The sequence below is a fragment of the Chinchilla lanigera genome, unplaced genomic scaffold (assembly GCF_000276665.1).
Source record: "Chinchilla lanigera isolate Chin_1 unplaced genomic scaffold, ChiLan1.0 scaffold00064, whole genome shotgun sequence".
Lineage (NCBI taxonomy): Eukaryota > Metazoa > Chordata > Mammalia > Rodentia > Chinchillidae > Chinchilla > Chinchilla lanigera.
Window position 1 is genome coordinate 2,409,460 of NW_004955465.1, and position 27,272 is coordinate 2,436,731.

Here is a 27,272-nt window from a genome sequence, read left to right on the forward strand (position 1 = left end):
TTAATCTAGAGTACAGCTATGGAAACAAGACTGAAAGGGCATTCACTAGGGTTATAAAATTTTAAAATTTTAGGCAATGAAAGTATAACACAAGGTCATGAGACAAAATTAAAATTTAGTAATTTTCAGAAACTGGACAGATAATAGACCTCATTTTTCAACAACTCTGTCATTTGGGCAGTGTTACCCAAACTTCAATCATAGTTGAAGAATTCCAGAAGTCTTTTCAAACCTATCTTGGAATATAAAATCTGTATTAGCATTTTTGAGGATCTGTTTTACTTAATCAGAGAAAAGGTATAAATTTAAGTTGAAGCATGCATCAAAGCATGATGGATCATCATTCTGGGCCTGAATCGAAGCCTGGAGATCCTAGTTGAGATTATGACAGCAGCTCCAGGGTACCAGGTGCCCTTGCTAAAGTCACAGGCATGACCTGGGTGGCTAACAGTTGTCTCCAGGTCTCTCAGCCCCCCAGAAAACTTCAGTCCCTGACAGTTTTGTGTTCACAAAGCAGGCCTCTCTAACTGTGAATGCACTATCTTGATAATGTTAATACTCGAATTCCAACATTAAAACATTTTTCTCCCAATCCAACTTCTGTAATCCTTTGGCAATAATGCAAATTACTACAGTTGTAATTGTACATCTCCACTCCTTGTGGTCATTTTTCTGAATGAATGAAAGTTGAATCTCCCAGGAGGGAAAATAATCATTTCTAAAAAATTATAGTACTTGAGTCAGAAGTCTGAATTTGGCTCTTCCACAAACCTTGGCTCCTTTGTGGCTTCGTAGAGTGGATGGAGTTCTCTCCGTGCCACAGGCAGGCATGAAGCAGGAGGCCGATGCACAGGGGTTGGCGCCTGGGGGTGTCACGGTTCCCTGAGTCCCATCCAAACTAAGCTCTCAGGACCACTGCTCATTTTTTGTTTACCAGAAACCTTCATGTCCACCTCTAGAAGTTTGCCCATTTCAGACTATATGTTACACGAAATATCTCAAAATGGGTTACTTCTCTCAAATAAGAAACACAAGCGTGTGCAGTGCTGGGCTGCAGTTGTGTGTTACCCCAGGTGGAGGGGCACATGGAAAGAGGGTCCCTGGGCTGTTTTCCAGATGCAGATTACTGATCACCAGATGGTATGACGAAGGCACAATTTAAGCCATAGTAAAGTCAGTAAACAATATTTTATTGAAACATTTCATAACACAGAAAATCTGCCTGAAGTGTAAAGTTACTGTCTTACACAAAGAGGACAGATCCGTTTTTAAAGACTAATATGAATACAATAAATATGGAGTTTACATACTAATTTATACACAGAAACTCTGCCCCAAGGCCATAAAAATTTATATTTAACAGTGCAACATATAATTTAATCATTTGATTTATTTGACAGATTCTTCTTACTAAACACAAATAACTACCTGGATTTCATGTACATATATAACATATTTTCATGTATATAGATATTCAACAATCTGTACAGTTTCTAAACGTAAAACTCCTAAAAGGCACAATTGTCTATACAACATGTACAAAAATGGTTGGAGCTGACACAAAACAACAATTATTGGTCAAAGTTCATGATTGCACAAAGATTAGTCATGAGTTTATGCCAGAAAAATGTGCTTTAAGGAAAGGAGGGTTTTCAAAGAAACCATTAAGTTATTAAAAAAATAAAAAACCCCTAGGTTGCGATCACCAGGCGGTCCTCGTCGTCATCACTGCTCACGTCGCTGAAGTGCGCGGCGGGCTGCCGTGGGGGCAGCGCGGAGGACCAGGGCCCCTGTCTGTCGGCACAGAGAGACCGCGGCCCTGATGGCTTTGGGGAGACCGCAGCTCGTGCTGTTGGTGGAGGATTTGCTGCACGTGCGGGCTGGCCCTGGGTGGAAGGGAGCTCAGGCTGGGGCTTCCCATGATCTGCGGAAGCTGCGTTCTCTGCGTCCACTCTGCTGGAGCCATCGTGCCTTGCATGGCTGCCTGCAGGGGCAGCGGGACCCAGAACTTTTTTTGCGGTTTCCTGCTGGATGTTAGGTGACCCCTGAGGAGACTGGGTCCTGCTGACCTGGCTGGCACTGGCTACAGAAGTCTGCTTGGGCTGCATGTCACATGCACTGCTCTGGGAAGCTGGTATCTCTGGAACCCCCTGGGCTTCCGTGGTGACCTGGCTGACAGAGGGAATCAGAGTGGGCAAGGCTATATTCAAGATCTGCAGACCTGGAATGTGTGCCTGAGGGGTGGGACTGCTTTGAGAGGAAGGGCTTGCAGTCAAAACCTGCAGCCCAACAGCGTTGAGAGAGAGGCCTGGCGGATGCACCTGCGGGGTGAGATTGGCGTTGGCCAGGCCTACGATGTTGACAGTTTCCATGCTTAGCGAGGGGAGAGACGGCAAGCCCGGGGTACTGAGGTTCTGTAGGCCCGGCACACGTATTTGGCCAATGGGAATGCATGGCACAACACTGCTCAACTCAGCCACTCCGGTGGGATTTGTCGTGCCAGGAGCTTCTGGGATGGCATCCGCAGTGGGGCCCATGGTCCTGTGAATGACATTGACAGCAGGAATGGTGAGCTGCACTGGCCCGGCCTGAATGGGCACAAAGGTGGAGTAGGTGAGGCCGGCGGGTACCACGTGGATGCCTCCCACGGGCACCATGTTGTAAGGCGTCCTTGACTGCTGCTGGGAATGCAGGGGGAGGTGGCTGAACAAGCGCGTCTGGGGAGAAGGCAGGACTGCGGGTGGCTGTGGGATTACTTGCTGCTTCTGTTCTTGAGCCTCAGGATGCGGGGAGGTCATGGAGAGAGCCCCCACCACTGGCTGCGGGGCGGGCCCAGCTGCAGCAGGAAGGAGTCTGCCGGATGGTATCCCCTGCAAGACAAGGAGCGTGAGCCGTGAGAGCAGAGCTGGCTCAGCAGATGCTGGTGCTAACCTATTTTCAGTGATGGCAAAGTTTGCATGTGTCTTTAACAATGATAAGCTTGCTAAAAACTATTCTGTGTTTACAAATGAACTTCTAAGTAAACAAATCAACTGCATCTTTCTTTCCTAGGACAAATAATACGTTCGTATCGTGCTTTGCATTTTTCAAACCACTTTCCTGGGTATCACCATATTTTAAACTGAGAGTAACTCAGTTTGCCACAGTTATATTCTGCATGCAGCTGCTATTATTCCTGGTACCACTGGTTCCACCTGATTTTAGAGATTAGGAATTGTTGAGAAATTCTGGATGTTGGACATTGACTGAACTGGGGAAAAATTAACCAAGAATCTTCATTCACAAATTAAAGAGCTATTGCTCAAAGAAACAAAACTCTGCAGGGGCTCCTTTACTTCACATATTCCTACGTTCAGGAACGCTATTGAATTCCAGATGTTCAAGTGCTGGCAGGCACGCGAGAGGTTGGGGACAGAGAAGTTCGGGGTGTGGGTCACTAATACTGAAGGAAAGCAGTTACTGGAAGGAATAAATCTTGCCCATCCTCTCTACCACCCCAAGATTCGTACCTAATTATTAGCCTTTTTCTTGATTAGACCTGTATTATGAAACTTCATTAATCCACATATTTCTGTATCAATATAACTTTAGCACCAACATAATTTAACTAAATTATATTAATTTAGGCCAGTTAGTCTGTAGAAATCCAAGCCTTTACAGTCCTTTATTTTTTCTCCACTGTTACCCACCAAACCCACACCTGTCCCATTTGGAAATAAATTATACACATACATGAGGTTAAGAAGAGAGTCCATGGTGATGTACTCGGCTGAGAACCACTCACTGGTCAGGGGCCACAGGGCAAGGCGTGGGCATTCAGTGCCTATCCTGGGCCCACAAAACCAGAGTCTGGCCCAGGCTGGAGCTGGGAAGAGCTTGCTCACGTGGCCATGGCACTCTTATTTATCATCTAGGCAAAGTGAGCTCTTCAAACATTTCTGGGTCACTTTAAGTTGGCCACGAAAGCCACGAAGTACTTTGCCAATGTTGGTAAAGCACAAAGCATTTATTTGGAGAATGTGGTGCAAATCCAGTGGAAAACAATTCAGAGGAAGTCCTGGGATAAACAAGCCCCAGGACTTCTATTCACAACTGACACATGCACGTTTTATTTCTAAATTTTTAAAAAACCCAATAATAAATGGCTAAGTTTTTAAAGCAGCACTTGGTTCTTTCATAGATTTATAATACAATATGTGAATTTTCATTAAAGTACTTAAGATTCTAAAGGAATTTCTGCCATTAACTATAACAAAAAAAAAAAAAACCACACTGGTTTGTCCATAAAGAAATCATTTCAGTGTATTATTTTTGTAAACTATTAGGCTCTCTATACTTAAAGGGTAAAAGAAGAAAAAAGCAACCACCAATCACTTACCTGTGTTAATGTGATTGCCTTCTCCGCCACAGAACTTTGTACCACTCCTGGTTCTGGGTAGTCCAGAGACATCTGATGGCTTGGGGACCTGGGGGTCACTTCAGGCAACCTGCAAGAGTCTGCAGAAGGAGCCGTGTCGTCTTCATCCTTTGCTGCTTGCTGCCTGGCCTTTGCTGGAGAGCTCAGCTTCCTGCTGAGGTCGGACTGCACGGTGCTCAGGACAGTCATCTTGGTGAGCAGTGCTCTAGGCAGAATGTCCATGGGGTCCATGTGCACCCCAGAGAAGCAATCGGGAACCCTCACGTCCTCGTCGGCACTCACAGAGTCCTGAAGGCCACTTCTAGATGGCAGATGCTGCGGGCTGGCCGTGACTGATGGGACTGCAGACAGGATGGACTCAGCCTGGCTGTCCTCATCGTCCTCGTCATTGTCATTATCATCCTCATCGGGGCCATCAGATTCCTCAGGGTCACATCCAGACCGCTCATAGCTGAATCTCTGTTTCTCATCTAGGTAAACAACCGAAAGGTTGCATTACAAAATGATCTACAAGTACAAAAATTCAATCTTTCAGCTTTCAGAAGCTGGGCGACACTGTGAGAAATATAAAGGTCAGGCCCTATGCACGAAGCCTGAGGTCAAAGACAAAGAGAAGCAACAGTCTGCATGACAAGATTCCCGAGCAGAGAGGTTCTGAGGGACAGTGACATGGCCGGGCAAGCACATTAAGGATAAGCCATGAAAGAGGAACCAACAGGAAGAAGGTGACATATAAAGAAACTGAAGGGAAAGCTTTAAACACTGTTCTTGAAAAAGTCCTAAAATATGGCAACCAGTTAAAAATTAATCCAGAGTTCAACGCAACTTTTTTTCATGGTCTCTTTTTGTCCTCTACTTCCCTGTGTCTTCATTTCATTCAATAAGTTAAAATAAAAAATTGATGGCATTTGTCCTATGATCAAAATAATTTTCTCTAATCCTTGACAAGTACTACAAACAGGTTTCCACAGCAAAATTCACTTCATATTTAAACTTTCATTTTTAAAAATTTAAAGTATGATGTCAATTTTTAAATATGTCCATTTTTAACCGATTTATCACAAGAAGGGGAACATTACCTAAAAGTCATTAATATGCACAGCTCACAAAAGTCTGGGTTTAACAAAGAATAGGAGAAGTGGTCCAGGAACATTTTCAAAGTACTTATTCACTCATGTGGGACTCTGTTTAAAAATTTCACCCATTCAAAATATTGTAAATTAGAGGTACTTTCTCCTAGCAAGTTAGTGAATTTTGAACAGTGTAAAGGGAGGGGTGAAAGGTGCATGAAGTCACGTGCAGTTCTGCTGTGACACGGGTGTGCACGTGTGTGGCAGTGCGGGAACATACGTGGTACTGCCTTTAATGGTTTCAGTCAACTAGCCCAAAATATTAAATACAAAATTCCAGCCTTAAACCACTAACAAGTTTCACACTGCACTTCATTCTGAGCAGTGTGATAAGGACCACCCATGCTGTGAGACCTGCCTGTGAGCCACTAGGCTGCACCCTGGTTACAGGACAGAGTGGCAGTGCTGTCAGGTCGCGGCAGGGTTTGTGTTCTGGTAGAGAGGGCAGCAGCAGCCTGACTCTGCATCATGCTGCCCACACCACTCACCTCATCACCCAAGGCACTGACCATCTCCTGTCACCACGGAACGAAAGTAAGAACAGCACAAAAAATATTCAGAGACATGACACTCACATAATACAGTGTATTGTTAAATGGCTCTACCTTATTACTGGATATCATTATTTCATATTGTGCCTAATTTGTAAGTTAAACTTTACAGCAGGTGTATAGATACAGGTAAAAAAACATTGGACACAGAGTGTTCAGTTCTATCTGAGCCTTCCGGCATCCACTGGGGAGTCCTGGAAGTTTGCCTGTAGGTGAGGGGAATTACTGTATTTTTTGCAGACAGAAAATATATAAATAGAGAAATAAACAATAGTTGTTTTTCCTGGATTTCCCAAATATTAATTTTATATTGTTCTTTCTACATGGCAAGTAGACAAGTCTCAGAGAATCTACACCAAAACATCTGAGGATTATTTCTAGGGAATGGAAAAGGCTAGAAGCTTTATGCTATTTTCATGGATATGTATTATTTTTAAAACTAAGATATTCAAAGATAAAATATGTATCTGGGTTCCTTTAATAGAAGATTTCATAACCTTTTTTCTCCCAGGTTCTACTATTGTAATGTTGCAAACAAGTAAGTCAATCAATAAATCAGAGTCCCACTGGGGGTGTATGCTGGTGGTGGATGGGTGATTTCTGGTCATTGCTGGACTCCAAATTCCTCAGACAAACTTTGTTGGTGTCTTGTCTGGTGTTTGAAATTCTAAAGTTACAAAAGTCTTCTTCAATTTGACCAAACTTTCCATTTAAGTGTCAGAAGAGATGTTTTTTAAAAAGATCCATCTTCTTTTGAAAGAGCACAGGGAACTGGATGGGAAAAGACTGGGTCCTTGGAGAGGAAGGCTGATGCCATCCCAGGCTAGCCTTGCTGCAAGTAACCAGGATGGGACATATTAACTTCCACTAAGACTTTTTCAAAACCCACTGAAACACTGAGGTCCTAGAGAATCAAACAGCCCAAAATCTGAAAAATGTTTCTGCAGAAAAAGACATATGCTTGTGTCACTTGCAGGGTATATGTGGCAGGAAGTTTCCTGTTACGGATCAAGAGTTCAGCTAAAATCGTTGACAGTAAAATAGTTGGTTAGAGCCCAGGACAGCAGACCTGTGAGCTGTCAGGACAGCAAACCTCTGGGGCTCTTGTGGGCCCTGTATCGCAGCCACATCAGGCATTCATGAGAACGGGTACTAAGAAGCGTCGGCTGTGGGGCAGATCTGGGGAGAGGAGCAGCACCCTCATGGGAGAGGCAAACAACTTCACCTGGACCCATCTGCTACTGCTGTCCTCAGGACCCTGGAGAACATTCACTGCAATGGAGGAAAGTAACAGCTCAGCTCTTTGAGGGAGGGACAGGACTACAGCAGAGCCTGGGAATGTGGAGGAGGCCCAAGAGAGCCACAGGTAAGAACACAGTGCATGCACAAGAAGGAGGCTCAGCAGAACAGAGACGGCACACTGTCTTCCTTTTTATCTCCAAATGCCAGACTAGAGAGCTCTGAAGGATATGTGATGGAAGAGAAACAGAAAAGGATCAAGAGATGTAGAGGGGCCTCTTCACGGGTATAGTCGAGGGGAAGATTTAAAATGAGAATACTGAATGGACAGCATTGTTGTAAACCAACTCCACTCCAAACACAAGGCATCCCTCTCTGCAGGGATCTCAAGTCTACGGTGCAGGGAGGGCAGCTACAGCATCAGCCCAACTCGACCTCCACAGTGAAGGCCACAGAAGAGGGATGGCCATCCCAAGCACAAAGATGATTTACATAAATTGCTACTGCCTTATATAAGATGTACAGCTTTGTCACAAAATTATAAGGCATACAAAAAGGCAAGAAAAAAAATACTCCAAAGAGACAAAGCAATTAGAACTAAAATCAAATATGATAGCATAAATGAGAAAGAATTTTAAATAATTATGATTAATATGTTCAAAGCTTTGATAGGAAAGATGGGCAACAAGCAATCTTTCAGGTGGAAAGTAACAAAGAAGAATGAAATAAAAATGCTGCAAATGAAAAACACAGTAACAATGACAGTAAGAAAATAGTCAAACCCATAGTTCTATGCCCACTAAAAAGACCTTTCTAAGGTAAAAGAGTAACAGAATTTTCATCCATTGCTGGTGGGTAGGCACTGGTAGTGTTGCTTTAAAAAAGTGACAGTTTCTTCCAAAGCGAAACACATACCCTCCCATGTGACCTAAAAATTGAACTCTTAGGCATCAAACTCAAGAGTAAAAACGCATGTACAAGAATATTCATAAGCAACCAGAGTGAGGACAGTGTCACATCCAGAAGACAGGGACATGGTTAGTGATCAATTCATGAAAGACACATTAAAAATAGTAAGAGAATATAAAAAATGGATCCAATAGCTGCTAGATGACTCAAAGAAGACTCATAAGAATAACTGGAATTAATGAAAATCAGAAGACAGCCCAAAGAGCATACAAAAAACTGTTTACAAAAGTAACAGCAGAATATTTTCCCAACATGGAAAAAGAATTTAATACACAGGTAAGTGAGGCACAGAGAGCCCTGAATAGCGATGACTAGAAATAAAACCACTCCATGCCACATAATAATTAAAATCCTAGAAATTCAACATAAAAACACAATCTTGGAAGCTGTTAAGAGAAAAATCACCTACAAAGGAAAATCCACAAGAATTACAACAGACTTAACACAGATCTGAAAAGCAAGGACAGCTTGGAATAAAGTATTCCAAGTCCTAAAAGAAAACAACTTCCAACTTAGATTGATATATCTTGCAAAATAATCTTTCAAAATTGATGGAGAAATAAGGCATTTGTGTGATAAAGAGCACCTAAAGTAATCCATGACCACCAAACCAATGCTCCACAAATTCTCATATACTAGAGACAATGAAGCTAACAATGCAAAAAGGTCCAAAAGAATGAATGCAGCAAGTAGATCTACCAGTTAAGCATAAGGGAAAGAAAGCAGAATAGTAACAAGTAAATAATACAATAACAGGAATAAGTCAATACGTATCAATTATAACTATTAATGAGAATGGACTCCATTCACCAATCAAAAGACACAGAATAGCAGAACAGATCAAGAAGAAAAATCCAGTGGTATGTTGTATACAATAAACACATTTAACTCAAAAGGAAATCTATAGACTAAAGATTAAAGGGTGGAAAACAATATTCTATGCAACAGGAACCAGAAAATAAGCAGGAATAGTTACCCTATTCTCAGACAAAGTGTACTTTAAGCCAAAGCTGATTAAAAGAGGCAAAGAAGGGGCTGGGGATTTAGCTCAGGAGCACAGTGCCTGCCTTGCAAGCGCAAGGTCGTGAGTTTGATTCCCGGTACTGGAAAAAAATAAAAAATTAAAAAAAAAAAAAATGAAAGAGGCAAAGGAGAGCACATGTTGGTTAAGGGAACTATTCAACAAGAAGCAATAACAATGTTAAACATATATGCACCAAACTACGGTGCACCCAACTACATACAGGACATAAAGATTAGCGAACATCAATCTTGTGGATTTCAGTACCACACTATCACAAATAGATGCATTAAGTGAAAAGTTAAAGAAATATCAGAGTTAAACCAAACCTTTGAACAAATGGACTTAATAGATATCTATAGAATGTTCCACCCAATAACAGAATACAGATTCTTTTCAGCAGCACATGGTACTTTCTCCAAAATATCTAGCTAACAAAGCATGTTTAAAGATAAATGGAAAGAAAAGGAGACTTTTCAAATCTTATAAAATCTAATAAACAGCAATGAAATTTAGGTAGTAATAAAAACTCAACTAAGAAAAGCACAAGGCCTGACTGATTCACTGCTGAATTCTACAAGAAATTCAAGCAAGATCTAACACCAACACTCCTCAAACTCTTTAATGAATGTAAAGGGAAGTCTTACTCTCAAATTCATCCTAGAAGCTAGCATTAACCTGACCCACAAAGCAGACAAGGATCCAACCAAAAAAGAGAACTACAGGCCAATCTTTCTAATGAATATAGGTGCAAAAATCCTTCACAAGAAACTCCAAACAGAATACAGTAAATGTAAAATCAAGATGGATCAAATGTTAGCACAGAAATAATCTGCTGAAAGATAAAACAGGTAACTCTATAAGTGTTCCAGGCACAGGCAAGGACTTTCTGAAAAGAACCCAACGGGCACAAGAACTAGAGTCAGCAAATGGGATCATATCAAATTAAACAGCTCTGCACAGCAAAAGAAACGACAGAACAAAGAGACAACCTACAGAATGAGAACAATTTTTTACCAGCTATTCCTCAGACAGAGGACTAATATCCAGAACATATAAAGAATTTTTTTTTAAAAAAAGACCCTCCAAAATAAAAGACCCAATCACAAATCAGGCAACTAAAATGAAAAGATGCCAGGCACAGTGGCACGTATCTGTAATCCCAGCCACTTGGGAGGGTGAGGCAAGAGAACTGCTACAAGTTTGAGGCCAGCCTGAACTACAAAATGAGTTGAAGGCCAGCCTGAACTGCACAATGAAACCCTGTCTCAAAAGGGACAAAAATAAATAAGGAAATAAACAAAATAAAAAATGAAAAGACAATTCTCAGAGGAAGTACAAACAGCCAGTAACACTTGAAGGAATGTTCAACAGCACTAGCCAATAGAGAAATACGCATTAAAACTATATTGAGATACCATTTTACCACAGAAAGAATGGTTGTCATTAAAAATTCAAATAGTAACAAATGCCAGTGAAGATGTTAGGATAAAGGAAATCTACATTGTTGGAGGGAATATAAACTAGTACAACCACTGGAAATTAGTGTGGACATCCCTTAACAAATTAAAAATAGAAATTCCATTTGACCCTTCTATCCTCCTTCCCAGCAGAGTAAAAATCATATGACAGGGATATATGCACACCCATGTTTATAGCAGCACAATTTATAATAGCTACATCTTGGAAACAGTCTATGTCCATCAACAGATGAATGAATAAAGAAAGTGTGGTTTTTACACACAATGGAGTACTACTCTACCATAAAGAAAGATAAACAATGCATTTTTAGAAAAATGGATGCAACTGCAGAACAAAATGTTAAGTGAAAGAAATCAGACACACAAGCTTAAATGCTAATTTGCTTCATTTACATTACTAGCTTCTATTGTTCATTGAAAAGTTAGTTTTATCCTTGGAACAGAGAATATTTGTGACCCGTATGCTGAGTAACATTTTGGCAATTCTGGTATATTAACACTTGGCATCCTCTATTTGGTTAGGGAATTTTATTTTTTCACAGAAGAATTCAGTATGTGTTCTTTATTAATACCTACCTGTTACATTGAAATAAAAAATCTTAAAAGAATAATGAATTTTATTCCTTATAGCCCCAAACTGAAATCAATCCAGGTATCATTCAACTGGTCAGTGAATAACAACCTATGAAATAAATACAATGGAAAACTAATTGGCAACAAAACAAAATAAACTGACTCAAGACAATATGAATGAATCTTCATGTATTTTGGCAAATGAAACAGATCAGACCACAGAGATAAGACAGTAGATAGACAGACAGATTGATAGACAGATTGATAGACACAGATACAGATTTTTGGGGGCTGGGGATTTAGCTCAGCAGCACAGTGCCTGCCTGGCAAGCGCAAGGTCATGAGTTTGATTCCCAGTACCGGGGGGGGGGGGGGGGAAAAAAAAAAAAAAAAAAAGAAACCAAGATACAGATTTTATCTCTTTTCTGTAACCTTCCAGGAAAAGTACTCCTGCAGGCAGGGAAACAGATTGGTGGCTGCCAAGGTCTGTAAAAAAGTAGCACACAGGAATTTTCAGGCGATAGAAGCTGCTGGACATAACTGTGCAAACTGACACAGAATCAAATGGATCTGTCAACAACATTAGTTTATATAGTAAATCAGTGGTGTTAAATAAAAACACAATAAAACAGGACAAGCAGTGAAAGTAAGGTGGAAGGTAAGCAATGGCGGATGACCTGGACCTGTGCAGATGAATCCCATCAACATGCCTCGACAAAAACGGCTGTACAGGTTGGTTTGTAGCTGGAAATCTGTTTCTTACAGAGTTATAGGTAAGGATTTCTGAAACTAAATGTGTATACCTGAGTTGAACAAATGCACCTAATTGTAGATGAGAATCAGGCGTCTCATCAGTGAATGGAGAGGGCTAGAATAAACCTTGTGGTGCTGCAGTAGGGATGGAAGTTACATGTACATGGCACACGTGTACATGCCCACCTGCACACCTATGTTTCCTAGGTCTGTCCAATTTGAGGGACTAGAAACAGTGACGGGTCAGCAGCAATGTGCACATCTGTCTAGATTCTAAATCTTAGGTTCTAAATGTCGTTTTCCAGTTAAAGGAGCCAGGAGTCCTTAGAGAAATGGCCAAGTGTAAGGCGGGAACATCTTGAAGTAGCAGAGAGTAAAGAACTGCTTAAAAAATGGAGGCGTGCTGGAAATGCGCAGGAACAGAGCTTGAAGTGCTCTCAAGGGCCACAGCCTACTGGAACCTGAGCTAGCCAGCAGGCAGCAATAGTACTGGATCATAACCCAAGGAATAGAATACAGGGCCTGAGCCCACACCCACAGAGACGAACAAACGAATGAATGAACGGGGAAATGGTAACCTTCCCTTACAGAAAGACTCTGATTAATAAATCACAACACCACGGTAGTGCCACAGACACGAGCCGCCAATGTGTGCACAGGCTGCCTGCATGGTCTCTAAGTACTTCCCCACTAAGATTCGATAGTATAAAAGGAAAAACGCTCAGCTTACAGCAGAGTCCTACAGACAGCACCTTCATGACTGACCACACACCCTGCCGTCGGCACCCTGCCGTGATGCACTTGAGAAAACACACAGGCCTGACATCCATCCTAACACACACGACCCCAACCTCAGCATAACACCCGCCAAGGGCCCAAAGTGAAGCACCTTCAAAATAACCTCAGTACTCTTTGTCCAGGTCCAGAAAGACAGGCAAGACTGAGACACACACTGCAGCCCCGGCGGGTACGCTGTGCCTACGCGCAGTGTGGGAACCTGAGACAGAAGAGGGACTGGTGAGGGGAAATCTGGTGTAACGCCACCTGGGCCTGTGCTTCGGTGAGAAGCACAAGCTGAGCTGGCTTCTAAGGCTGACCGATGTTCTGTAAGAGGCCAACATGATGGGCAGCTGGGCAAAGAGTCACCAGATTCTGCTCTGCTACTGCAGTGTTTCCACAGGATGAAAATTATTTTCTGAAAAGTAAGTTTTTAAAAATTATTTGTCTATTCTCCTGGGTCTTGATTTTATTCTCTCAAGACCAACACAGTAGTGCACTCTTTCACAATGCCTACCTCTCCATCATCCCCACACACACTTTCCTTCTGTTTCACAGAAAACTATCACTTCTTAAAAGAAATTCTAAGTCTTCTACTGGTTAACTTAGAAACACAGGGAATTTCTCCTGAATCTGCCTAGCCTAGGTACAGGCATTACATGCTTACTACGTACAAGTGTTCTCATTTCTTACTCAGTCGTACACATCCTGATGGAATCGCTTCACCCTGGCCCAGTCAGAGAATTCAGCTTAGCATCATTCATAAACCACTACGTACTACTGGATAATTAAAGGACTAATTAAGGATTTCATTATTTTTAAAGTATGCAGCTCATAAGCATCAGAGCTAAGATTAAAACCCACGTTTGTGTGTGGTAAACATTTCACATTGTTAAAATTTTAAGATCTTACTATAGCATGATCTGAAAGAACAGTGAATTAACAGTCAACAAGTTAGCTTCTTATAAATATGCACAGTTGTGTTCACGGGTACAGATGTTTAAAGCATCATATAATTATGTGATTATACATAGAACATAAAAATGTATCACCAGAACATAAATAACTTAATTCACAAATGTACTGCATTTTATAACCACAGAATTTGAAGAATTATATATAAATTTATACGTGTATATATTTCCAAAGGGATCCTCATTTTTTTCAGTTTATAAAATTTATATGGCAAATTTTTAGAGGGGACTATATGAAACTATTTCGCTCTGACTTAATCTGGATTTGAAGTCTCACGTCCGGATTCGTAGCAGGCGCACAGTGGCTTCCCTGGACTTTTCTCCTAGACAGAACCACTTGCCAGCAGCTTGCAGAGGGCTCAAGGGCTGGGACTCCTTTCCTTGAGGTAAGGAGAATATGGTGGTTTTCTCTTTCTGAATGCAGAGCTGTCATGCATTTCCTGAAGGGCAAGGTCACTGCTGAAGTTTGGAAACGTGTATGTGAATACTGGACGACTACATACTGGTCAAAGAGGACCGCCTGGTGGGATGAAAGACAGGAGGCAGGGGGCACAAACTGTGCTGGCGCTCTTTTAAATATTCATAGCACCAAGGCAGCACAGACAACTTCGTTCTCTACTTGGATTTATACTAATAAAAATCTGTGTGTATTATGTCCTGTCCCTATGCCACTGCTCCCAGAGGTCACTGACCCTGAATCAGAAGTGTGCAACAGAAGCAAAGCGTCTGTCCCTGACTGCTATGTCAGCGAGGATGAGAAGGACCACTCCGAAGACCCACCAGGTGTGACTCTGATGCTGCTTCTTTTGGTTCTGCCTGTTCCCTAGGTAAGAGCTATGACCCTACCTTGAGACCTGTTACATCAGGGGCAAGCAATGCTCACTAGCCATGTGGGGCTCACCGCATGTGCTTGTGAAGAAAGTTTTGCCTTAGCACAGGCAGGCTCACCTGTCTACAAATTGCCACGGCTGTTTTTTATCTCCCGTGCTATGATCACAAGCTTACTAGTCGTGACACAGAATGTCTGGCCTGCCACACCTAAACTTATCCACATGGCCCTCTGCAGAAAAAGTGTGACATCTACACATTACCATGTTTAAACTGAACAGGTGTCCAATAGCAGAGTTCACAGAAAAGCCATCTTACAGAAGAAAGCTAGGAAGTTTATACAATCAAAACCCAGCAAAGCCAGGAACGAACTCAAGCTCTCATGTATGCAGAACACCTGTTCCTGTTCTAGTAAGATCCCTTTGCAACTGTGCTCTTCTGGTGTGTTGCAAACGACACAGGCTCCTGCCCTAGGGCAGGATACACTCTGGCTCACCCATGTGCAGCTACACAGACTCTAGAACAGACATAAGAATTAATACTTGGTTAACAAATTCACACAATAGGTGGCTCTTAAAAGTTTCATTTAATTTATGTCCTCCCAGGTGCATTTCCCACTCACATAAATGTTTCCAATATGGAATAAAATTTAATTAACACAAAAATAATTCCTTTACTTTAGGAGGAAATGAAAGGCTAGCTATGCAGAAACTTTTTTTTCGTAAGTGCGTGTTTTTATAAATATACACGGAACAGCTTCCCTCAAGACATATTCCCCAAGGGGGGTGAACTACAACCTGGCCTCCCATCACTGCCTGACAGCGCCACCTGCTGGAGGTGCGGGAAGAGAGAGCACTACTGTGCACATGGCCCCTGTCCGGACCCTGCCTTCTGCTGGGGTTCACTTTTCCAGGGTTAGAAATGTTACTCAGAAGGCCAAAGAGCAGCAGCCTGAGGAACACGTCTTAGAAGCTTGCAAATGTCTTGTTCATGTAGTGAAAACCTCCTTTAAGAATACAATGGGCCAGAATTTAATGTTTGGTAATGCAGCCAGCAAACCGAAGACTGCCTTGTCTGTGTTGTGCACTGACGGTGATAACCTTCACTTCATTTAAACACAAACCCCTGTCTATTATGGCTTCGTTTTTCACACGGAATTTTTTCTTAAAAGGAATAATAAATCTTTTCTCTAAGCGTCCAGCAGTAATACATTCTATGTTTTATTTAGAAAGATGGCTGTTACTCCTAGTATTTTTATTAAATTCACTTAAAATTATTTTTAAGAGTAGATGCAATGCAGTTTTCAAACCTGTGATGTAACATCACTTCACACATACTACTGTTCAGGACTTAACCTCCAACAAGCACGATGCTTCCCACTGCACTTCGCCACATCACAGGGCCCCCAGTTTGCAGCTGAGGGTGCACATTAACATTCCTCGCGCGGAAGTCCAGCAAGCTGTTGACAAAAACATTCTTTTGATCAAAAGAGAGAAAGCAAATAGCTGGCAGCATGACGTCTGACAGGAAAGGTGGAAACTAGAGTATGTCCCCTAACACCCGAGAACACAAGGAGAAGATTCCTGAGGCGATACAACTTTACATGTGAGAATACAAGGAAATGTACAGTGGGGCTGGAAGGATGAGACTTTTTAAAGCCAATAATTATAATTACAGCTTGAGTTGCTAATTTTAAAAAAAGTAGCAGCTTCTCTTAAATGCCAAATGTCCAAAATGTAATGGCTGGCTTACAAAAATGTGTAAGCCTCTCAGATTCAAAATAAATGTCTCCCAGAGTTACTCCACTGAGGAAGAGAATGAGAATTCATGTGTTGAAGAACAACACAGGTAGCACATGGCCCACTTTTGCTGTAGCGGTAAAGAGAAAAAAATCAAGGACTTCACATGGACCTTGAATGACCACCGTTTACCAAGTGGAAACACGCACACGAGGCTGCTGAGTAACACTGGGCACAGCGGCACTGGCAGCACAGAGAACGGACTGAGGACCCACAGGACAAAGGGCAAGATCGAAGACACTGCCAGGAAGAGATGCTGATGTCAAAATAAACCTGCAGAAAACCTTCAGTGAAAAACAAAACAAGGCAGTGTCAGGGAATAACTAAAAACAAACACCTATTAAAAAACACCTAAACTTTTCCCAGTAAACCACAAGCAACCAACACATTACCAAACGGTGATGCTAATTAGATAATACTGTGCCAGTGGGTTTTGTAGAAGCAGTGTGGCCTCTGTGAGTGTTTATAAATTTTGGTGATGAAAGCCCAGAGACATTTCTTTGTAACGACTGCGACTGTCCCACATAAAACATCAGTTAAATGAGAAAGACCCCAACTGTGTCCTATAAGCCTACAAATGCTGTCCTTAGGTCTCTGTGCTATTCTATAGTCTGATATAGTCTTCATTTAGAATCAAGTCTCCCAAACTATACCCTTTTACTTGTTCAAAGATTTACTCCATTTCCAATACACCTGAAATAGGCACGATTTAAATAGATGGTCAGTTCCTGCATGGCTGCTGAGACTATTAGCATTAACTGTGTATGTGACTGTCATCAAAGTGTGCCGAGCCTAGGAGTCCTTGAAGAGTTGTGTGGACTCCACTACTGCCCTGACTACTGTCCTGTTGGTAGTCTGAAGTGTGGCTGTCAAATCTGGAGAAACCTTTTTTTTTGAAATGAAATCTTACTACATTGCTCAGGCCTGGTCTTGAACTATCAGGCTCAATCAATCTTCCTGCCTCTGTTTCCGCAGTAGCGGAAACTACAGGTCCATGGTACCTGACGAAACAGAAGATTTGATGTCCCAAATTTGCACACTGTTCAAGACCGATTTGTGGAAAGTCACGCACCTCTTGAATCTGGCCATTTTTCTTTGATGCCTACGGTATACGGTGGGTACCTCTAACCTGTTCCCGTGATTAAACGGCAAGTTTCACCTGAGTTTAGGGAAACTTAGGGAGTGAAGGAGCTTCCAGGGTTATTTGAGATTTTCATGGAGTTAACCCTCAGGTGTGAGAGCACAACAAGAGGCCTCCCAGAAGCCACCATCTGCACTGCCTGGGGAGCGGATGAGAGCTGTGCCCACCTCCACACCTCCCTGAATTTCCGGTGCAGACGTCGGCAGTGACTGGCATCCGCTGTGGCTTCCCCAGTGTACTCCTGCACTGGGTTGCTATTAGATTTATGTTAGATCAAGAATACAGGAAATGATATCAAGAGTCCTTGGTACCACAAAAGCACTTGACAAAGCTGTTCACCACTGAAAGGGCAACAAGGTCTGTCCTAAACAGCCTTATCTTAAACAACATCATGTTTATACTCACTCAGGTACAGTACGGGAGAAACTGCTGCCCAGGGCTCAGGAATGACAGAGGCTACTGTATGATGGCTCAGCTCAGAAGAAACTGCTGCCATGAGGTAACCCCTAGCCAGGAGTTGGCGCTGCGTGACTAGGGACAGCACCTGGGACACCAACCTGGCTTTTCAGCCTTTGCTCTGACTCCACTAGCGTATGTGTGCTTCAAAACTCAAAACCACCAAGCATTTATGGCTAAATTTTTGACAGGATAGTTTTAGCCATAACTGTACTATCACTGTTATTAACACCCAATATTAAGATGTAAGGAAAATAAAAAGATGTAAGGAAAAAACAGAAGTTGATCCTAAGAGTTCAATATTGTAAAAATAAAATAAAATAAAATAAAAACCTCAAAACCACAGCTCCTGATATATATTTTCCATCATAATTTTTCAGTCACTTCTACACCTGTTATTTGTCTAAAAATTCACATATTCCCCCCAGAAAATAAAATCAATAGCAAAAGGAAACACTTTATAACCCACACTGCTATCTTTCTAACATATATATGGAGTGGTAAGGGAAATTTTAAAACACATTAAAATTAAAACAAGTCAATGTCATATCTCTTACAACAGTCTACAGTGAAGATATTTTCATGCTGTAGAGATGCTACTTTACAGCAGAAATTAATTCCAGAGAAAACAATGATCTTTAAAAAATGAAGAGCAAGATTTCCAAATTAGTCTTTATACATACACCTACAACATGGATGCCACAAGGGAAAAATCATGTCAGGCTTTCCTCTCCAACTGCTGAAACTCCATCTGGTGGATAAGGCGAGACGGTGAAGCCCTGAAGCACTTGGTTTATAAAAACTTTCATCCAACCAGAATGGATCAGCTCTGCAGTATTATCTGATGTTATTATTACTGAATAGAATTACCCACTTAAAGAAATCATGCTTCTTTTAGCTATGGCTGTCTAAATTCCCACAACAAAATAAAGTAACAGCAGTTGCAACAAAACAAACCTCAAAAATAAAAATTCCAAGGTCACAGATTAAAAGCCCTATTATCTTTGTCTGCACAGTTCTGTAACGGTTGAGAAAACAAAATAATCTGTAATAAAAGTCAGATATACATGGTCCTTAAGAATCAATAGCTTTAAATGACTTTAGTATACACAAGAAAGAAAAGGATTCTTAAAAATTCTTAATCAAAGAAACAATATACACACATACTGTTAACTATTGGGAATGAACATACTAAGCAATTATATGTAAGAGAGAATGGTTTTGGGGCCCCCCCACCTGGGACCCCCTTCTGTCCCTTTTAGAAGCTTTTCTTTCTCGCAGTAAATACTTCCAACACTTCACCACCATTGTTCCTAGAATTCCTTCTGCGATTCTAGGAAACACGAACTTGGTGCACTGGACATCTAGCAGGAGAGCAGCAGGTGTTTCAAGCACAAAACTGATGGGCGATCACTGATTGCAATCCTTGTTTGTAGCTTGATCTTGCTCATTATTTTAGTTGTCATCATTATCAAAAGTATTTCAGCAGCAAAAGAGGACGTGGACACTAAGCAAGGTTTTGTGGACTCATCCTCAAATTAAAGCTTTGCAACTGTGAGGCCCAGCAGAAGACAACATGCACATCACTGCAAAAAAACTCTGCGTCACAGATGGAAGGCCCAGGAGCACTCTGCCCAGGACTGCAGAAGACAGTGATCATGTATCACCATGTAAAAACACCTTTTCAATCGCAGGACCACTGTTCTGCATCAGTTTTACCTGTCGTTCCAACAGATCAGGGCTACTGGGTAGAATAACTCTCTGGGCCAAAGCCGCATGTTATCAAATTCATCGTTAATATAGTCCTAATTTTTACACCAGGACCGGCCCTGTCTGTCCAAGCGCTGCAGAGCTCTCTGTCAAACACAAACACCTCAGAGTTTTGTCTTTTCTTTAGACTCTATAATCCTTCTATCCGTCAAAGAAAGTAATCAGGGGTAACACAGGAAATGAAAACAACACAGCTGTCAAGAGGAATAGGATTTCAAAATTACAATATCCAATCTGAGACTTCATTTGAGAATACTTCATGGTTAGCTATTGCTTTTATATTGTAACTCTGCAACTGCGTTTCGGACATTCCCTAAGTATGAATCATGTGAGTATGTAGGTTTTCATTTCCCTTAAGAGGAGGCACAAGCCAGTTCACCTTCGTCATTGGAGGTGTTTATGTTTTCTCAGGCCTCTGCGAGATCCTGCACGGCTGTTTCTGCCATCAGACGAAGTTACAGTACTGAGTATGAACCAAGGAAGCACCATGGATGTGGTGCTTGCGATGTGGCTCATCATATTCATGCCGTGTGTAATACTGCCCCTGTGCCATGGTGCTATGCCTGTGGACCCTAACCCTAACCCTAACCCTAACCCTAACCGCCAGCCTCTCTGAAGTATGTTTTAGAATGAGACAGGGAAAAAATGAATGAGGAAAGTAAGAATTAACTGGGAAAAGGTTTTCTTTCTTTTTGGGGGACGGGGAAAGGTTTTCTACCTTACAAAATTTCTACTGAGTGGATGACAGTACTTAAAATTGCTGTGACTAGTTTCAAACAAAATTCTCAATTTCCAAATTGTCTCAGAACACTTTTAGATTTAAAATTATTTCTGATTTATATCTAATCAATACCAATGCTATTTTTTTTGCTATTTAATTAAATTTCTGGTCTTGCCAAACAAACAAAAAAAAACCAATGGTTTTCCAGTGTCAAAGCAAGCAAAAATCAGAATCAACTACCACAGCAGAAAGACTCACTGTATCAGAGAATCAGTGAGCAGGAAACAAAAACCCAGAACAAGTGCTTCCCCCGAGCTCCCTGCATAGCGGTCTCTTGTCTGCCAGCCCCTTCACAGGCTAGGGCACTGCCCGCCTCTCCACCTATGCATCCCTGCCAAACAAGTCCCTCAGTCTGGAACGCACCGCCCCCTACCCACTGCTCCATCAAGACCCTTCCAATAATACAGTGAAGGAGAAACAATCCCTTCTTCGTCCTCCTTCTGCAGCAGCTTGGCCATGCTGGATGCGGCCCCACCCATGTAGGGTCGGCCCAAGGCACCACAGCCATGTACCGAGTGCTCTGGGAAGACAGGAGTCCTGCACTTGTTGAAAACCTGTCCAAGTGCAAAGAAATAAGTCAATCAGTCAGAAAGAGAATGAACTTTGCTTTTCTGGAGCTACTGAGATGTAGGTCAGATCTTTGTAAATCAGTCCATTATTAAGGATGAGAACTAGAACAGTTAGAAAATCTGAATCATTTTATAATCTTTGGACCCAATCAATGGGGCCAGTAAACAGCAAATTAACAACTGACTTCGTAATACTTACATCAGCTCTTGATATAACAACTATCACTTATAGAAAAAGGTATAAATAGTGCATCTACTATGCCTACCAATTTTTTTTTTTTGGTACTGGGAATCGAACTCAGAACCTTGCACTTGCCAGGTAGGTGCTTATGCCACTGAGCTATATTCCCGGCCCCTACCATTCAACTTTAGAGATGGAATTTAATAGAAATTTTTAATCAAATTCTATAAATGATAACATTGAATTATTTCCTGAAAATTATTTATATAACACTGTCTTCACAGTCGTCAATTTAGTAACAATTGCTCACTACATACTCTATGTTAGGCAGAATCCTAGGGCAGTGAGCAATACCAAATTCTTATCTTTATGTAATTTATTTTCTACCAGTTGGAATAGATTAAAAAAAAAAAAAGTACACATATCTGGTAGCTATATACTAAAAAAAAAAGTACACATATTATCTGGTGCAAGGAAAAAAAAAAAAAAAAACACTGAGGTAAGAGGCAAAAGTATGTGGACAATGACAGCGTGGGGTGTTTTCGTCCCCGTACCTGGTGAGAGGGGACCTCTGAGCAGAGCACGGCTGGCCTGGTGGAAGAGGTGCAAAGGTCCTGAGATAGGAGCCTGCGGGATGCATTCAGAGAAGGCTGAGTGGCTGCTGCATAGTGGGCAAGGGAGGAGGGAGTGGGAAGGCATCTGAGAGACTGTGGTGGGGGAAGCAGAGCGGTCCTCGGAGCCAGAAGCTGTGGGAGCAGTAAGCCAGGGGCTGCCCAAGCGTTTAGAAGACTACTGTGTCTGCAGGGTAGGAAAAGGTCCAGGAGAGGCAGGGCCGCATCACAGGGGCCAGCCAGGAGCTGCGAGAAGCAATTTAGCAGAGGCCATGGCATGCTCCCCTGACAGGGTTAACACCGGAGGAACGTGAGCAGTGTGGAGGAGGAGCTAGGGAATTTTATTTGGTACATTAAAGGCGAAATGAGAAAAAAAGCAGCACTGATGGTAACGTCACGGTTTTGGGTCAAGCAACTGCAAGTCCAGGAGAGGTCTACAAGGGAAGTGCGCGTCTTTGAGATAAAGGGCAATTCAGGACTTTGGGAAGTATCAAATGTGAATGTGGACAGCTAAGATAACTGTACTACTAATTTCTATTAGTTCACTGAAAGGAATCATTAGTGCTTACGATCAGTTTCACATGCCTCTACCTGAGCAACTACTTTGAAGATAACAACATGCAATACAATAACCATTGCTAATTTCCTATCACAGGAAACAACACACAATTTTGAAATTCTGTATTGTTTTTATTTTTTTATCTCTTTAAAATTAAAAAAAAAAATGTGAACATATGTCAGACTTCCGAACAGAGATGATAGGGAAGCAAGCTTGGAGTGAATGGGGTGTCATTCCCACCTAAATGGTATTCAAGGTCGCAAGACTGGAGATGACCTAAAGCAGCGGTGGCAGATCTATGGTGCGCGTGCTGCAGAGCGCTGTTTGTATCACTGAAGCTCTAAAAGGTTCGCCATCACAGACGCAGGGCCGAGCAAAGATGGGTGAGGAGACCCACGGTGCATGTGTCAAGGGTGGGAAGATGGAGCAAAAGGGAGGAAGAAAATGGTGAGCTGGGCTAGCGTTAGGCTGAAAGAGGGGCACGCTCCAGGGAGGGCGCACACCCTGCAGGCACCTGCTTCCTTACTGTACAGGCCGGCCCCCCACACTCGCAAACACAGGCCCACCAAAACTGCTAAGCAAAATTCCACATCTCTACGGTATCATCAACATAACCGAGTAAAAGTTCTTTTGAAAAAATAATGAAGATTTGACTTGAGTAATCAAGAAACCACAAATAAAGATGACAAACTATCACTGATCAAATTGGCCAAAAATTAAAATTATGATAATATTATGTGAGGGAGGTAGAGAAATGGTTAAGTCTCTTCCGGAAAACAAGGTAAAATTATAAAATAAAATCAATGTCCTAGATGTCTACAAAGTGGTACTGTTTATACATATTATAATAAAATTATGTCCATGCTCCTGGCTCACAGGTGTATGCAGGGGTGTTAAATGAAGCGAAGGGAAACCCCCAATGCCTCGCACAGGCAGAGGCCACAATAACAAGCAGAGCTGCAGCTTGTGCGTACTGCCTTAGGACAGAATTCTTGGAATCACCAACTCTGGTACGAACACATGCGCACATGTTCTACAACTCTTTATATTCTTTTTGAATTTTAGAAAACTCAAATTTTTTTAAAAGCATAAAAACAGCATAAGAGGAAAATATGTCTATTTGTTTGCAGCATCTGTATAATGTCTTATTACAAGCCTACAATAAAGCAAAAAGAGAGGATGTATTTTGCTGGCACAGCAATGAAAAATTGTAAGTCTCTCCAGATTTTAGATTTCTACGTTACATTTTACCACCTGACAAAAACTGGGAAGAAACTTTGAGCACATTTCCTATAAATGTAGTAATTTATAAAATTACACTAAGAAAAGGTGAAACAACCTTGTTTTATCAGAATAACTAATCCCTGTCGATTAATAACTAATCAACTTTGATGTATACAGTGGTTCACAAATTTAATTCTTTCTATGATTCTGGCCACAGAATGTTTTGCACAATTTTACAATTCAGTTACAACCAGAATTGTAGAATAAATTCTGTGACCAGAATCATGGAAAGAATTAAGTCTGTGAACACAGGTACCACTGTAATCTAAGAGCAGCTTCTAACACTCTGGTAATGAGATGAAAACACTAAAATGAAAAGATAGGTCTGTAAATCAACTAGTCAGCCAATTTAAACAACGCATGATAATTGATGGAAACCACACTTACTTCTCCTAAGCAAACTTAGAACAGAAGTACTGTCTACCCTTATAGTTGAGAGGAATCTACACACAGGTTCATTAGTTAATTTTTATAAGATTCATCTTGAAGACGAAGTCAAACGTAACAGTATTTTTTATAACAGCACTTTTACAGCAACATTCGTTAGACACCAGTGTTTTACCTGTACCTTTTAACTTTCCTAGTCAGTGGGTAATAAACATACTTACTAAAACTGAACATACTTTTCCCAGCTTGTTACAGCTGAATTGCTCTTAGTACTTAATAAATGAGTCAGTTCTCCTGAATATTTACACATAAATTTCGGCTGATTCATTTAGTGTTTTATTATTTGTCAGATAAAAGAGTTGATATTTTAACCTACAGGTTCCATGATGCTCTTGTTTTCGCTCTAGAATTTTTCATTATACAAGAAAATAAAAATGAAGAAAAATGTGGCAAGCAGATAAATACTAAATATAAGGGTTTTTTCTTATTTTGGGGGGGGTCTTTTTGAGACAAAATCTTGCTATGCAGGTTCAGGCTGGCCTTGAACTCACTTTGCAGCCCAGGCTGGTCTCCAACTTGCAACAATCCCCCTGCCTCAGCCTCCCGAGTGCTGGGATTACAGGCATGTACCACCACGCCCAGCCTAAGGCATTTTTAAAATGCAACAAAATATCTTCTTAAAATTCTCTTTTGTTGAGAATTCTCTTTTGCTTTGTAACGTAGAAATCTTTGTTACAAAAAGATAATTCTATTCTCTGATTACTCAGAATAGACTATCAGGTTCATTTTCCCTCCAAATTGGTCAGAGCTAAGTATTTAGATATGTTGGGCTAACACTTGAAAAAAAAACCAGGTAACTTTTTCAAAATAAGAACTGTTTCTGACATTCACTTCAGCAAACGTTTTCTTCCACAAATACTGATGGAGCCCAAGCAATGCACAAGGCTGCACTGAGCTGCCAGTGAGGCAGAGGCCACTGCACCTAGGATTCAGCTCTCACTGTTGCGCACCCTGGTGGGGAGGGAAGGAAACACGCAGGTAATCAAAAAAGGGAGCAGAGAGGGCCGAAGGCAGAGAGGAAGAGGAGTAACTGCCTTCCACAAGTGTGTGGAAGAGACAAGGACAGAAGGCTTCACGACCACAATGGATCGGTGCTACATTCTGAGGAAAGGGGAGACTCTGACCAGTGCACACCAGAAGAACACAGCATGTGGGGAGTGAGGATGGTGATTTCAGGGAGGGCTGTAAAGGTGGGGAGCAGGAGCAGTCAGATAAGCAGGAAATTTAAGCATCAGGGTGGATGAGAACAGGAAATGGGAAGGGCGAAGGGGCAGTAGGTGACTGACAGTAAAGGACTGCCATCAGAGGTCACATGGTTCACATGTATTCGGAAGACAACTGGGAACCAATGAAAACCTCTCATCAGTGGAGCAATGTGGAAGATTAATTTAACATCACTGCAACTTCAGTGAGGCATCAGTGTGGATGGATGGGAAGGACAGAAGTTTAAGGTGGGGAAACTGACTAGGAGGCCATGGGTGCACAACAAATAGTACACTGTAGACAGCATTTATGAAAAATACGGTATAAAGCCTTACCTGATTCTTCTGTATCTTGTTCATCTATTAAAGCTACTGAGACACCTAAATCCACACACTTCTTGCTATGTGCCTTGGACTTCATGTGTTTTGTAAGGTTTCCTGAAAGGAAAAGAACGTTTACTAAGCTTACATAGTAACATTTTGCTATTGCACTTAACACTGGCAAATTCCATTCCTATGTAAAGCAAAAGCACAGACTGTGGTTCAACAGGCAATGACTGAATCTCGACATAAGAAGATACTACTATCTATACACTGCAAAAGCTTTGCTAATTACTAGTAACAGTGTCTTCTCCAAATCAGCCTCCTGTACTTTGTATCTAGGTCTGCCCCAGGGTTTCTACTCCCTCTTGCTTACTGACTTCTCAGAACATGGTACACATACAGTCCCTTTCAGACAGCACCGCAGCTGTTAGTTCCTGGAGTGGGAATTCACACTCACTGTGTCTGCTGGCTCTCTCTCACAGTAGTTGGTTTCCCTGCTTTTTAGTTTTCATTGTAAGCTAACTTCAAGATCATTTCCCATGCAGTCCTAAGGAAGCTGGTTGTAGGAACATCTTTTATAGCAGTTTCCCAATTGCTTCTGCCTGGTACCTAACCAGTTTTGGTGGTTTCAGATCACTTTGTTGTTGTTGTCTGTCTGCTTGGATGGTATACGTAAAGTGTTCTGCCTTCAAGCAGAAAACTTATTTCCCCACAGGGCCCAATGTCAAGGAATGGGAGATCCAGGTTTAATTCAGGTGCCTAAGATTCCATCTCAGAATAGGCACTAAAAACCCAGGTCTATATGTATAAATCTGGCTTTGATTCCCCAACGGATCTTTAGATTTTTACAAGTACCTGTTTATCACACTGCTTTTAAATGTCTTCTGTATTTTTTATATTGGGAAATCTGTATTTTAAATTTTTGAGCTGGTGGGGAAAGGGTGTAAAGATTTTTTGAGTGTGACTATGATAAACCATTTTGGATCCTTTAAAAAATATTCTAAGCAGGACCTCTGTGTGTGCACATGCGGAACAGGAGAGAGAACTTCACTTCGTGTGCTGATGGGACCTGTAGCAACAGTATGTCTGAGGTCCTTCTCCACAGTTGCTATATCCATCTCTGTAAGTATAACCAGGATCCACTTGCCCCACTTGATCATAAATGCAAGGGGACAAGTCAGATTCTTCTGAGGACACCAAGCACCTTGTGCCAACCAGGTCAAATCATCTCTTTTGAGGGGCAAGAGCAAATGAGTATTTGAAAATAGCCTTTAGAAAAATAAAAAGCCCACAAAATTTGCTTATTTACAGAGTTTCAATTTCCTGACAAATGCATTGAATCTGTGAACCTGGCCACACTTGCATACACTGATTCTAGCCCTAGAAGGGGGTTCTAGTCAACCCACTGCACGGCATCCCAGAACTGAGTGCTCCA

General features: G+C 41.6%; 1 protein-coding gene across 4 annotated transcripts in view; it reads right to left on the reverse strand.

Moving 5' to 3' along the window:
- Positions 1-1,169: 1,169 nt before the first annotated feature.
- Hivep1 (human immunodeficiency virus type I enhancer binding protein 1) overlaps positions 1,170-27,272 on the reverse strand; it is a 137,261-nt gene continuing 111,158 nt past the window's right edge. For all 4 annotated transcript variants that reach the window (XM_013521853.1, XM_005398821.2, XM_013521851.1 and 1 more), the window contains 3 exons: positions 25,850-25,951; positions 4,379-4,887; positions 1,170-2,870 (listed from right to left, as the gene is read on the reverse strand). In XM_013521853.1, coding sequence (XP_013377307.1) covers positions 1,692-2,870; positions 4,379-4,887; positions 25,850-25,951 — 1,790 coding nt within the window. In that variant the 3' untranslated portion in view covers positions 1,170-1,691. The remainder of the gene's footprint in view (positions 2,871-4,378; positions 4,888-25,849; positions 25,952-27,272) is intronic.